General features: G+C 43.0%; 1 protein-coding gene across 2 annotated transcripts in view; it reads right to left on the bottom strand.

The window, feature by feature from the left end:
* Positions 1–11868, bottom strand: part of LOC110124748 (putative ankyrin repeat domain-containing protein 19) — a 61102-nt gene extending 49234 nt beyond the window's left edge. For both annotated transcript variants that reach the window (XM_070463207.1, XM_070463211.1), the window contains exon 1: positions 11799–11868. In XM_070463207.1, the coding sequence (XP_070319308.1) occupies positions 11799–11828 (30 nt within the window). In that variant the 5' untranslated portion in view covers positions 11829–11868. The remainder of the gene's footprint in view (positions 1–11798) is intronic.
* Between the last annotated feature and the right edge of the window lie 3225 nt (positions 11869–15093).

Below are 15093 nucleotides of genomic sequence, written 5' to 3'. Positions count from 1 at the left end.
AAACATAATTTATTAAAAGAATATTGGAAATGATCCAGATGTACTTAAAGAAAATGGGTAAATAAACTGTGATTCAGTCAGACAATGAAAGACGACAACAGGGGAAACAAAAACACTGACAGAGACAATACATGGACACTGACCTGCACTCTCTGAATACAGACTGCAGACATGATACTGAGTAAAAGAACCAGAGTATGCACTGAGCATGTGCTGTATATATGTCCACCTGTATGAAGTTCAGAAATAGGCAAACAAATCTCTGCTGTTCTCATCAAGACAGTGGCAACTGTTGGAGCCAGAGGGACCCCAGGGGCACCTGAGGAGGGATGCAGGATGCTGGGGGCCCAGGTGTGCTTGCAATGGATGTTCACTGACCTGCACACTTCCCAACTCTTTTCTCTGCCTGTGCTTCACCTGACGTCACACAGAAAGAAATCAACGCAGGAGATACTTGTAGGTCAAAATGTCACCGGTATGTGCTAGAAAAGCAGGCCTGGGGCTCTAGTTCCAAGCATGCTTCCCACACCTGGCACAGAACTTGAATGAGCACATTTCTACTGCTGCCTCTGAGCACTAAATGCAGCTGTTGGCTGTGGAACGTCTCTGCCTGGGTTATACACGTATTAGAACTGAAGGTGGAAAAAAAAGAAGAAAAAAAAAATAAATAAAAAAAAAAGAGAGAGTTGAAGGTGGACTACTTATACGTGTGTTTATCTTCTGGCTCCCCAACTAGCATGTGGTCTCACGGCTGACACATTGTAAATACTCAACAAATGTCTACTGGATGTGTTGGTCTCTATATCCTTTCAAAACTGAGCAGAATTCACCTTCTCAAGGAGACATTCTTTCACCTTTCTTCTTTTAAAAAAAAATCTATTTATTTACTTTTGGCTGTGCTGGGTCTTCGTTGCTGCAGGCTTTCTCTATTTCTGGCGAGTGGGGACTGCTCTTCCTTGTGCTGTATGGACTGACCATTCCAGTAGCCCTCACTGGAAGGTGGGCGTGAATTTGCTAAACTGCTAGTGTAACAATGTCTGAAACTTCTTTTTTACGATGATGCATCAATTTCATCAGGTGGATCTATTAATTTATTGTTGTTCAGTCACAAGTCATGTCCAACTTTTTGTGACCCCATGGACTGCAACACACCAGGCCTCCCCTGTCCCTCACCATCTCCCAGAGTTTCCCAAAGTTCATGTCATGTCGGTGATGCCATCCAACCATCTCATTCTCTGTTGTCCCCTTCTCCTCCCTACCCTTAATCTTTCCCAGCATCAGAGTCTTTTCCAATGAGTTGGCTCTTCCCATCAGTGGCCAGAGTATTGGAGCTTCAGCTTCAGCATCAGTCCTTCCAATGAATATTCCAGGTTGATTGCCTTTAGGATTGACTGGTTTGATCTCCTTTTCACTCAAAAATCTTCTCCAGCACCACAATTCAAAACCATCAATTCTTTGGCACTTAGCCTTCTTTATGATCCAACTCTTACATCCATACATGACTGCTGGAAAAACCACTGCTTTGACTATATGGACCTTAACTAATCTCATATTGAAAAGGCTGTGTCCAGACTTTTGCCATGTGGATCAATACTAGAAAGAATATTCTTGCATAGCTTTCATTTCACAGAGATATTGTATTGCTTTCATTTTACCTTCTAGCTTCTAGGTGTTGCTCTAGCACATCGTAAGTGCTCAAAAATACTTGTTGAGGGACTTCCCTGGCAGTCCAGTGGCTAAGACTCCAAGCTCCCAATGCAGGGGTCCCAGCTCCACTGCTGGTCGGGGAACTAGATCTCACACGTTGCATCTAAGAGTTCGAATGCCCCAACTAAAGATCCCGCATGTCATAGGGATGACTGGTGCAGCTAAATACGTAAATATTAAAAAACAACAACAAAAAAAAAACCTTGGGATATATGTATTTAAAATTGATATTGTACTCATTACTGTATCTAAATCATATGCCAATAAGATGAAAAAAGATAAGTGACTGCCTGCTATTAAGAGGGATGTTACTGAGCCAGATCTTTATGCCAAGTGCAGCTTTAGTTTCATGCTATATTTCACTGATATTGCAGTGTAACATGAAAATACTCTTTGTGGTTAACTGTAAATAATTCTTGATATCATGATTATGGAAAGATTCTTAAATAAATGATCATTAAAAGACATATGTTCCTCATAAAAAGCAATGCAGAACATACTAAAAAGGTTTTTTTAATTGCCCCAAATGCCACTACCCCAAAACAATCATCTTCAACCTAGTTCAATATCATTTCTGACACCCTTGAACTTGTGTGTGACCGACTGTGTATATTTCTATCACATCTTGTCAACATAACAATAGTAGCCACATAACTTGGATTGATTATTAATATCTGAATATTCAATTTCAAATGTAAGTGTTATTTAAGATGTAATTCAGTGAAAATGTACTTCTTTTGCTTTATATGTTGAAATTCTATCAGTCAGTTGAAGTATAAATATATATGTCATTTTTCATGAGTAAAACGCTATAGTAATTGATGATGATTTGAAAGCTGTTGATTGTGTACAAAAACACTCACAAAGAACTTTCAGATAATTTAATATGAAAATAGGTTGATAGTTAATGCAGTTTTTCAGACAAAGTACGTTAACTAGGTATCTTTAGAAAGAACTTTATATTGTTTAAAAGTCAAGAACTGTTACGGTGCAGGCACAAAATGGACAAAATAGATAAACAGCACAGGATAGAGAGCCCAGAAATAACCCCACACACGAGTGGTCAGTTAATCCACCACAAAGGAGGCAGAAGTATACAATGGGGAGAGACAGTCTGTCCCTAAGTGCTGCTGGGAAAACTGGACAGCCACATATAAAACAATGAAATCAGAACATTCTCTAACACCATATACCAAAATACACTCAAAATGGATTAAACATCTAACTGTAAGACAGCATACTATAAAACTCCTAGAGGAAAACATAGGCAGAGCACTCTTTGACATAAATTGCAGCAATATTTTTTTTTTGATCCACCTCTTAAAGGAAATAAAAGCAAAAATAAACAAATGGGACCTAATGAAACATAAAAGCTTTTGCATAGCAAAGAAACCATTGACAAAATGAAGACGACCTACTGAATAGGAGAAAATATTTGCAAATGATTTGATCAGCAAGGGATTAATATTCAACATATGTAAACAGCTCATACAATCTGACATCAAAAACAAAAATCAAACAACCCAATTAAAAAATGGGCAGAAGACCTGAATAGACATTTTTCCAAAGAGGAAATGCAGATGGCCAACAGGCACATGAAAAGATGCTCAATATCGCTAATCAATCAGGGAAATGCAAATCAAAACTACAATGAGATATCATCTAAAATCTGTCAGAATGTCTACCATCAAAAAGAACATAAATAAAAAATGTTGGTGAAGATGTGGAGAAAAGAGAATCCTTGTACACTGTTGGTGAGAATGTAAATTGGTACAGTCACTGTGGAACACAGTATGAAGCTTTCTCAAAAGACTAAAAGTGGAACTACCACATGAACCAGGAATTCCTCTCCTTGGTATATACCCCTCCCCCTAAAACAACACTAATTAAAAAGGACACATACATCCCAATGTTCATAGCAGCATTATTTATAATTGCAAAGATGCGGAAGCAACATAAGTATCTATCAACACATGAATGAGTAAAGAAAATAGAACTTTATAGATGTGGTATATATACCCCATCTCAGCCATAAAAAAGAATGAAATTTTGCCATTTGCAGCAACATGATGGACCTGGAGGGCATTATGCTAAGTGAAATAAGTCAGACAGAGAAGGGCAAATATTGTATGATACCACTTATAGGTGGGATCTAAAAAAATACAACAAACTAGTGAATATAACAGAAAAGAAACAGACTCACAGATACAGAGAACAAACTAGTTGCCAGTAACACTGTCTATAAGAGAGAAGGAAAAAAGGAACAATTCATACGCCCTTTGACCACAGAATGGATGGTTTGTGGTGTATTCGCACATAGAATACTACACAGCAGTAAAAATGAAAATGATACTCCTTTTTGTGCCACAACCTGGCTAATCTTCATAATTATAATTTTGAGTGGAAAAGCAAGTGTCAAAAGACTACTCTTTTCACTAAGACCAAAAGCAAATAAAACAAAACAATATCTTATTTAGGCATCAAGAGATGTGATAAAGCCCTCAGATATTTGTGACCTCTTGGAGGAGGCATGAGTATTGCATGGGAGAGGAGTGCAGGGTAGACCTAAGTTACTTACTGATGATAGTTTAGCTCCTGGGATGAGTACCAAACTCATGGGTTCTCATTACATTATTTTAAAAAATAAAATCAAGAAATGAATAGTCCTCACCATATATCATCCTTTACTACTAATAGGATTTTCATTGCCTTCAAACTCAACCAGAGAGGATGACCAATCTCACCCCTAAGGACGCCAGACTCTCATTCCCTTCAGTGTCTATTGCTGCAACTATTTTTGGTGTGAATCACTGTATCCGTGAAAGTGCTTTGTGCAAACCACGGAATCTAATACTCCGTTTAAAAAGAAAGGGGTGTATCAAAAGGTTCTAGGTACTGTGTGGGCTTCCCTGATAGCTCTGTTGGTAAAGAAATCACCTGCCATGCAGGAGACCCCGGTTTGACTCCTGGGTGGAGAAGATCGGCTGCAGAAGGAATAGACCACCCGTTCCAGTATTCTTGAGCTTCCCTTGTGGCTCAGCTGTTCAAGAATCCACTTGCAATGTGGGAAACCTGGGTTGGATTCCTGGGTTGGGAAGAGTCCCTGGAGAAGGGAAAGGCTACCCACTCCAGTATTCTGGCCTAGAGAATTCCATGGACTATGGTCGCAAAGAGTTGGACCCAACTGAGCGACTTTCACTCACTCACTCACCCAGGTACTGGGTAAAGCTGAATTTTTAGAGGCAATAAACTGTGGCTGATGCTACTTATGAATATCAAGAGGCTCTCATAGGGTGGGGTCCCTAGAACAGCATCGGCCATGGAGATTTTTTAAAATATTTTTTATTACTATTTTTTTTGCTGTGCTGGGTCCTTGTTGCTATGTGTGGGCTTTCTGCAGTCGCAGAGAGTGGGGGCTACTCCCTAGTTGCGGTGTGCAGGCTTATTATTGTGGTGGCTTCTCCTGTTGTGGAGAATGGGCTCTAGGGTGCGTGGGCATCAGTTGTTGCTGCGCGTGGGCTCAGTAGCTGGCGTGCTTGCAGGTTTCAGAGAATAGGCTCAATAGTTGTGGCCCCGAGGCATATGGAATCTTCCGGGACCAGGGATTGAAGAGGTGTTCCTTGCTTTGCAAGATGGATTCTTAACCACTGGACCACCAGGGAAGCTCTAGAGGTTCTTACTTAAGATTCTTATTTAAGAGATTTATTTTAAATCTTAATTTAATCAAGACATTAATTAAATTAAGATGAATGAATCAATCTTAATTAAGAGATTATTTACTTATTATATTTATTTAAGGAGTGCTCTTGGGAGAAGATGAGTGAGGGGAACCAGACAGGACAAGAGGAAGAAAGTTAAACATGGATTTGGAAGTGTTCTCATCTGGAGACTGTCCTCAGCCTGGTTCTCAGGCGAGCATCAGAGCATGATGGTACCACAGAACTGGCTCCAGTTTCAGGCAAGTGGGATAGGCTAGCCCTTTGTACCTGAGAGAGGGTGCCTAGCTTCTGGGGGAGTTGATTTCCACGTGGCTGGGAAGGGGCCACCAGCTCTGACAGCGATTGGAGCTGGGTGTACTGAGCAAGGCAGAGCCCTGGAAGTGCCTCAGCACCAACCTGACCTCACTGGGAAAGGTGGGGGAGAGCTGGGATGAGGTCAGGGGTGGAGGAGGGCAGCAGGGCTGGGCGAGCAGACGAGGGGGCTGTCTGTGCACCCTGGAAGTGCCTCAGCACCAACCTGACCTCACTGGGAGGGTGGGGGAGAGCTGGGACGAGGTCAGGGGTGGAGGAGGGCAGCGAGGTGGGGGAGCAGAAGAGGGGGCTGTCTGTGCACCCTGGAAGTGCAGCCTGAGACCCTGGGGGCTTGGCCTTGCGAAGCAGTGATCTCTCATCCCCATGGGGACACAGAAGGACAGGCCAAGCCCTCCCCTTAGCTTCTCATTCCAGAGAGTGCCAAGCATGTCATCAACCCACCCTAGTCATCAGTATCACCCTTCCTGTCACTCAGGCAGAGAGAACTAGGCTTCTCTCTTAGCAACCTGCTTCCCCCTCCCTCCTCACTACTCTCTGCAGCCCCAGCCTTGGCCTTGATCTCAGGCTTTGAAGGTGCTGGATTCAATGTGATGGCTGATTCATTGGGTGATAGGCAGTTTTCCCCCAAGCTGCCTGCCTCAGTCTGGAGTGGAACATTCTGGCCTCACAGGAGGGCAGACCAGGAGGCATTAACCCCTGCTCTGCCAGCATGTCTCTCTAGGGCCAGAACCCAGGATTCTGGAAATTGTTCTCTCCAGGGTGGCACCAAAGGGAGCCTTGTGGAGGGCTTTGGCCACTCCATATACTTCCTCATTCTCACCCAGGCCATCCAGGAAACACTTAATCTGAATAAAAGGAGTGTCCCCTGGCCTGCCCCTCTTTCCAACACAATTGCCACCTCTGCCCTTATGTCTATACTTCCTGGAGCCACATGTGCCTTCTGCACACCTTCCCCTGCCACCAGGGGTCAGCCCCCACCTTCAGCAGAGATTTATGCCTTTCCGAATACTCACACAGGAAGCCAGAGCCACCACAGGCTGGTGCCGGAAGTTCAGAGGCTGAGACAGGCCTGGGTAGGAGCCATTTCAACATTCCAGTTCTCCCATCCTTCCCGGTGGCTGGCAGATGGGGGCATCTTAGCAGCATGGGGTGGGGGCCCTGAGCAGGCAGGGAGTGGGAGCTTTCTGGGAGGAGCCTTGGCCAGACGAGGCTCAGCAGGGTTCCCCCGAGTTGGTGGTCCCTCCTCCACTCAGTCCTGTCTTAAAGTGCTGAGGGAGAGGCTGTATCTAATTTCACCCCCAGCTGCTTGAAACAGGGGCCTCAGGTTCCAACCCAAAGGCGCCAGCTTCCCCCTTTCTCTTTTCCCTCCTCTTATCCATCCTTCGCTCCTGCCCTGCCCACAGTCAATGCCTGTCCCTTCCTTCAGACCTCATGCTCCACCGTCCCACACAGCTGCGGCCACTGCATTCAGAGGGGGCACCTCTGTCTCTGCAGCACACGGGAGGTCACTCCACACCCTTAGCTGTTCCCCCCGTGCTCTGGACGCCTCCATCTTCCATCCTGTTGTTTTACTGATTAGTCTTTATCACTTGCATTTGTAGCCTCCAAGTCTTTGGGTGTCTATCTGTAGCCTATAAACTTGCAAAAACCTTCCTCATTAAAAATAAATAAATAAGTGAAAAAGCCAAAATCTCCCTTCTTCATGCATCCTGCCCCCAGTTCTCCCCTCTTGTGTGTCTCCAGACCCTGCTAAGTTACCTAACAGACAAACCAGGGATGCACTTCAAGAGCCAGCCAAGAAGAATAGGAATAGGAAAGGTCATTTCAATGAAAAGTGGCAATAAATTAATGTTGTTGTGCTTAAGATAATTTAGAAAAGGCTTACTTGAATTTTATCACACATGCAAATTTTACTTTATTTTGAAAATCAAAAGTTAGTTTCTGTTGCATATAGATAGGAGGGATGGGAACCCTCATCTTTTTTTCCAGCCCCCTAGATGCCCCTTGCAGTGGAAGCTCAGAGTCTTAGCCACTGGACCGCCAGGGAAGTCCCAGGAACCCTCACCTTTTAAAGGTGTTAATTCTGTCTTTCTCACCTCTAGCTCTTCAACCCTGTGTATCTTCAGACATCATCGAGTGCTCCTGCTGAGGCCGCCAGTGACCTTCACGTTGACAAATCTGATGGACATCTTTTCCCCTCAGCTGTGACCCTTTTCAGCAGACATCACCTCAAGCCTTGAAAAGCTCTCCTGTGGTTTCAGTGACAACTGCTTATCTTTCTAAATCATATATTTTTCCTTCAAAATCTGTTTATACTGTGCTTTTGTTTTCAAAATTTGGTCATCATACACATTTGACCCATCTGCAGATCCTCGAGGAGACACTCTAAAGGTATCAGATGCAAATTCAGCATCAACTGGAAAGAAAAGGAAAGGATTATATTCTTTACTTAAAATACCTGAGTTAACTAAGTATTATTTACAACAAACAAACAAGAAAACCAAAAAACCTGAGACCTTTCCTATTGTTCTGAAAAATGAAATATATCTGTAGATGGCATGGCATGAAATACAAGATTACAATTTTATAATCTGCTCATGGTTGCACGTGTGGCTGAGTATCAGAGTTTCTGGTTTTCTCATTCTTCATCCATTTACTCAGTAACTGTGTGCAAAGGTGCTGGGACAAGGACTGCAATTATAAGATGAAGGTGACCCAGGTCCACCCTGGAAAATGATATGCCCTCAACTGGAAAAACAGACAAACAGGCAACTTCCATACAGACTCATAAATACAAAACAGATATAAAAGATGGCGCATGAAACACTCAGAAAGGACAGCCAACATTGTGACAATACTGCCAGCTTTCTGGCGGAGGTGCCATGGAAGCAGATGCCTGAAGGACAGGAGACAGAGGGGAGAAGCACGTACAAAGACCGGAGGTGAGGAGCACACCTGTGGGATCCTACAGAGTCTGGCTGGTTAGATGCAGAGCTGAGGGCAGAGGAGGGTGCTAAGGAAATAAGGCCGACTGCTTTGGCAGGACCCAAACTGATGTGGGTGTTTGGAGCTTTTACTGAGGGCAAAAGATAAATTGGTGACAAAGTCAGTGACAGAGAAATTTTAGTCACCCACCAAGTGACCGCTACACCGACGTGACTGCGTGAGTCTGGGTTTCTGAGCCTTAACCGCTACCAACGCTTGAGAAGCAGATGAACTACACGTTTTCTGAGAATAGTGTCAGGTGTAGGCGGATTGTTCCACAGGGATGGAGGCAGTAGAAGAAGGATATAGCCAGACATAAAAAGAAATACATAGACCTTTAGAGATTATTTTTCAAGCTATGGAACATGATGAATCAATGAGGAAGAAGGATATTTTTCACTATGACTGCTCATGCATTCACATTTCTCATTAGCTATGTATAAGAAAAAAATATTTAATGTGGCAGAAGGAGTGAGGGAGACTCCAGCTCAATCAGAAACTTGTGAGAAAACAGCATGGAGCCCCAGCTGCAGCTTGAAGGATGACTGAAATAACAGCGTTTGGCTCATCCTGACAGTCCCATTGCAGTAGTGGATCAGGAGGAAAGCAGACCAGGGGCTTCAGTGAGCACAGAGAAAGTTGCCCCAGTGTCCAAAAGAAAATCGAGGGAAAAAATTTTGGTTTTCACCTACAAAATATTTATCTCTTTAGATATCAGATAATATCACCCTTTCCAATCAGATGTACAACTGTTTACTGGGTATGGTGTTTCACCTTTGTAAAATGAAGAGTTCTGGAGAAGGTGGTGGTGGTGATGGCTATATGACATTATGAATGTTTTGAATACACTCAACAGTATGTGTGCTCAGTCACTCAGTCGTGTCCGACCCGTGGACTGTAGCCTGCCAGTCTGTCCATGGAATTTTCCAGGCAAGAGAACTGGGGTGGGTCGCCAGTTCCTTCTCCAGGGGATCTCCCCGACCCAGGGAATGCATCTCCTGCATTGGCAGTCAGATTCTTTACCACTGAGCTACCTGGTGTGTATCTTAACCACAATTGAAAAGAAAAAAAAAAGGGAAACAAAACAAAACCAGATGTACAGAATTACTTTGGAGTTTTAAAAGGAAACAGATAAACACAAAGGGTATGTGCCTGAAAATAGAGGCAAAATACATGTCCCATGTCTTCTAGATCTGCACCATGTAGAGATGTACATGTACCATGTACATAGATGTCCTACGTCCTCTAGATCTGCTCTAGACACTTCAGCCACTCTACAAACATTAGATTTATTATCCACACTGCTTACAATGTTCTTTTGATTATAATGAAGTAGCACAAATAAAATATACCCAACGTAACACCAAAGTTCTTGATTAAGAACACAAGAACTTCTTTTAAAAAGTCACATTTTCACATGAGCAATTAAATAAGAATAGATTTCTTCTGACAAAGAATTTTAACCAGAAACTGGTAATTGTGACTCTCCTGCCCAGAACCAAATCAGGAGGATAGGGCACAGAATTTTGGATCCTGAATTTCCATGGTATGAATACAGGAAAATCATTCCCTTACCAGACCAATGCCTCTTCAGTCACCTCCTAAACAGGTGTGTAAACTGTTCTTTCCCCTAGTCTGGCTCACCTCTCCTGTCACCTGCATGACCAGCATCCTCCCTCTCGATTCCACCATCCACTATCCACGTGGCGGCCAGGGTGGTCCTTAGAACACAAACATGCCACCACCTGCCCCACATGCTTAGAAATCTCCCCTCGTGTCGGCCTCGGCCTTCTCACTAAGTTCCAGCCACACTGGCTTTTGGGAATGACCAGGTCCCTGGGCAGGCCACCCTCTTTCAAGACTCAGGACTTTGGCACATGCTGTTTCCTGCAACTAGAATGCTCTCTGCCCACAGTTACTTCCTCGCTAAAACCTGCTTCTTCAGGTTCCAGCTGAAGAGTCTCTTCCTTGGAGAGAATTTCCCGGATTTCTCAATCTACCAATGTTTTCAGTGCATGATCCTCTCCCCCAGTGTGGTAATTTCCTTCACGGCACGTACTCTGACCCGCTTTACCTGCAATGAACATGTGCTTTCTGCATGACATTGTTGGGGGCCACGGGGGCAAACCTCTTGATTCTGCTGTTTACAACGGAAACACCAGAGCCCTTTATCAGCTCATAACTGCTGAGTGCATATCTGTTGCATGAACAAATGAAGGACTTGGGAACCTGAGTGCAGGACTTTCCATTTCCCTTACATTTACTGCAGACCTCTTGCACATCAGTTCCTCGTTCATCAGCATCTATCCTTAAACACAGTCACTGCAAAGTGTTCCTGCTGTTCTGTGTACTCCACACACCCTAACAGCACGCTACTGATTTCTACGCCCAACTAACTGATGAAAACACTACCGAACGAGGCCAGGGACGCAGTCTCAAGTTGCAGACATGCTTCTCTGCAGGATGAGCTCTCAGTAACTCATTCTTCCCCCAGCAGTCAGTAGTCTTGCGTCTCACTCTCCGCCCAGTCACAGGTCCTCTGAGTCTGCTCTTCAGCTCACATTCTCCCCCGTGCCCACCCGTGCTTGGCTCTAACAGTCCGCACCTCCAGCGCCCTCCAGCCCACCAGGCTGCAGTGCTCTGCAGCGCGAGTTCCCAGCCCACTGCACTCAAGCGTTCCGAAGTCACTGCTGCTCCTGCTAAGTTTGCAAACGGCCTGCTCTCCCTTTAAACCCACTAAGGCCTCACCTGATGAAAACAAGCAGCGGGAACAATACACTGCACTCGTTAGGTCTCTTACTTGCTCTTGTGTCATCTCTCTTGGATCCACCCTAATTCCGTTCAAGTCATACCAGTCAAACGAGAAGTATTTATTGAACACCTACCCTGTGCCAAGCACTATTTGGTCCCTAGAGACATAACAATCATTAACACAAATCCTTCTACTTCTCTATAGCTAGGGTATGATCAGGCTCACAGAGAATTAAAAAAAAAGAAAACATATCGAAAAACTAATGTTAAGATGACCTGACATCAATATCATATTTCTTAAACTATTTTAGAATATCAACTTACCAACTTACACATCAGGTAGGTTTTGCTCATATAAAACTTTCATCTCCTCCAGAACTTGCCTCCGTCCATCCTCCTGGAACATATAAAATTACACTCCTTAATTCCCCCACCAAGTTTTTAGCAATACTCTATGTTTATGTACCTTATGAAAAACCAATAGTCCTTTCACACCTACTAACATGGTTATAATGACAAGTGTTGCAGAGGGGGAGAAACTGGAACACTTATCTAATGCAGGTAGGAATGTCAAATGGTACAGCCCTGTAGAAAAAAGTCTTGTGGGTCCACAAAACGTCAAATATCGAATTCCCACATTATCCAGCAATTCCTCTTCTAGGTATATATTCAAGAGAACTGAACACCTATGTTCATACAAAGTATGTCTATTCAATGGAATATTACTCAGTCAAAAAAAAAAAAAGTGCTGATACATACAACAACATGAACTTTGAAAACACTGCTTAGTGAAATAAGCCAGACACAAAAGGACAAATATGGTAGGATGCAACTTATCTGAAATGTCTAGAATGGGTAAACTCATAGAAACAAAGTAGATGAGAGGCTACCAAGCTGAGGGGGTAGAAGAGTGGGTAGTTGCTGCTTAAAAGCTATAGAGTTCATTTGGGGTTATGAAAAAGCTTTGGAAATAGAGGTGATGGTTGCACAATGATGCGAATATAATTAATGCCACTAAGAGGACACAGAAGAATGGTTAGAAATGGCAACATTTAAGTTTTGTATTGTTTACCACAATTAAAAATAATAAAAAGGAATGACTTACTAACAAAATACACAATCAACACGGTCATTGAGGATGATCTTAAAGACACCGTACTGAGAGGTCAGACAGAAAGGAACACACACTGTATGCTTCTAACTGGCCCTGCACAGAAAAGCTTGCAATTGCCGCCATGCTGACTCCAGAAATACAGTAAGAAAGACAAATATAATCTGTAGGGGAAAGAAAATCCTTGGCTGCCTCAGGCTGCAGATGGGAGGTAGCCAGTGCCACAAAAGAGAAAAGGGAATCCTTGGGGTGGCAGACATCTTGGTTGGGTTGCTGGTTACAAGGATTGTATACATTTGTCAAAACTCTAGGAAAATATGTATTGTGTTGTACATAAATTATACCACAATAAAACTAATGACAAAAAACCAATAGTCTAAAGAAGTAATAACACATGACAAAAGCATGTAAATTATTTTTTATTGGGAAATGATCTTAAAAGGTTACTACCAAAAGGGAAAAGAAAAAAAATACACACTGCTAGGAGAGAAGACAGAAAGGCCAAAGGAGTTTTTCTGCTATCTACTTTGGCAAATTTCTAAAAAAACTTCCCTTGGAAGGATAAAAACATGAGAATTATAAAATTCATAAATGCTACACAATATCTGTGAACAAGCAACTCCTACACCTGAAACACTGCAAATAAACTATATTTCAATTAAAATTTTTACCAGAAAAAAAAACCCTAATAATGCTATAACAACAACAGCCAACAACAAAACACTTCAAAACAAAATGATAAACAACCTGTCTACTGTTAGAGCCATAAAAAAAAAAATGCTTTAGCACTATGGGTATAACTACAAAATTACACTATTTAATGCTGCTTGGATGTATGAAATGATTTCTAATTAAAAATGAAAGCATGATTTGTACCTACTCTTTCACCAAATGGTTAAAAAGATATCATGGAAAAGTCTGATTTACTAGACTTCACTTAAGTATTCCTTTTATCACAAATATTATTTTAAGGGACAGCTGAAACTCTTGCACGATTAGGAGATCAGCAGGTACACAAAAGCCGAGTAGGAAATAAACTTGAGTAAAGATACAACTCAGTTTTCAGATTTAAATTTTTATTTATTTTTTTAAGACTTAAATTTTAAAATTTACACTGGGAATTGCATCATTTTGTGCTCCCACCTCCAGCTGTAAGCCCCTGGGAACTCAAGATAATTTTTCCTAAAGACTCAAATGGATAGTTCTGCAGATACAAAGGGCATCATTCCAATCTGCCAAACACAGCACCTAACCATGAGGGATTCTGGAATGAAAAAGGCAGAGTCCCTGCTCTCAACAGCTACCATCTGCCACGGAGGCATGATTCTCGAAGCATGTGTGGGTCCAGGGTGTGAGGGGTCGATCAGATCAAGACCAATTCTTAGTCTAACCCAGCTCAGCTGTCCCAGCCGTCAGCCCCCAAAGGCAGCCAGGACTGCAAGAAAAGGTGCACTGGCGCCCTCTAAGACTCAGAAAAGCCAGTGATTTTACACTTGTAAGTTCACCCCTGATTCCCCCCCTCCACCCCGCCACTTCCCAAAGTGGGAAACAGACAGTTGGACTCACAGGCTGAAAAGCCAGCACCTGTGGGCAGTGTCTGCGCCTTTGCGCTCCTTTCTCCCCATGTGATCTAGTCTTCCCACCCTAGTGGGGACTTACTGGAAAGCCTCCACCCCTCTCAAACATCTGGCTTAAAACTCAGCATTCAAAAACTAAGATCATGGTATCCGGTCCCATCACTTCATGGCAAATAGATGGGGAAAAAATGAAAACAGTGGCAGAATTTATTTTCTTGGGCTCCTAAATCATTGCAGATGGTGACAGCAGCGATGAAACTTAAAGACCCTGGCTCCTTGGAAGAAAAGCTATGACAAGCCTAGAGAGCGTTTTAAAAAGCAGAGATACCACTTTGCAGACAAAAGTCCCTATAGTCAAAGCTATGGTTTCTCCAGGAGTCATGTACGGATATGAGAGTTGGACCATAAAGAAGGCTGAGCACCGAAGAATTGATGCTTTTGAACTGTAGTGTTAGAGAAGACTCTTGAGAGTCCCTTGGACAGCAAGGAAATCAAACCAGTCAATCCTAAAGGAAATCAACCCTGAATATTCATTGGAAGGACTGATGCTGATGCTGAAGCTCCAATACTTTGGCCACCTGATGTAAAGAGCTGACTCATTGGAAAAGACCCTGATGCTGGGAAAGATTCAGGATATGACAAAGGAGAAGGGGGCTACAGAGGGTGAGATGGTTGGATGACATCACTGACCCAATGGACATGAATTTGAGCAAACTCAGAGAGACAGGGAAGAACAGGGAAGCCTGGTGTCGTGCCTCAGTACATGCGGCCATAAAGACTGGGGCATGACTTACAGACTGAACAACAACACCTCTGAGTTCTATGTCTCCAGGGAACCTCCCACTGTGGTCTCCTAACTTTTTAGATAAGGTAACTGCCTGAAGTTGCAAGAATAACAGACTGGAACCGAAGAAGACTGTTCAAGTTGGGG

Source organism: Odocoileus virginianus, unplaced genomic scaffold (genome assembly GCF_023699985.2).
Source record: "Odocoileus virginianus isolate 20LAN1187 ecotype Illinois unplaced genomic scaffold, Ovbor_1.2 Unplaced_Scaffold_42, whole genome shotgun sequence".
Classification (NCBI taxonomy): domain Eukaryota; kingdom Metazoa; phylum Chordata; class Mammalia; order Artiodactyla; family Cervidae; genus Odocoileus; species Odocoileus virginianus.
This window is presented reverse-complemented; position numbering and strand designations above follow the sequence as displayed.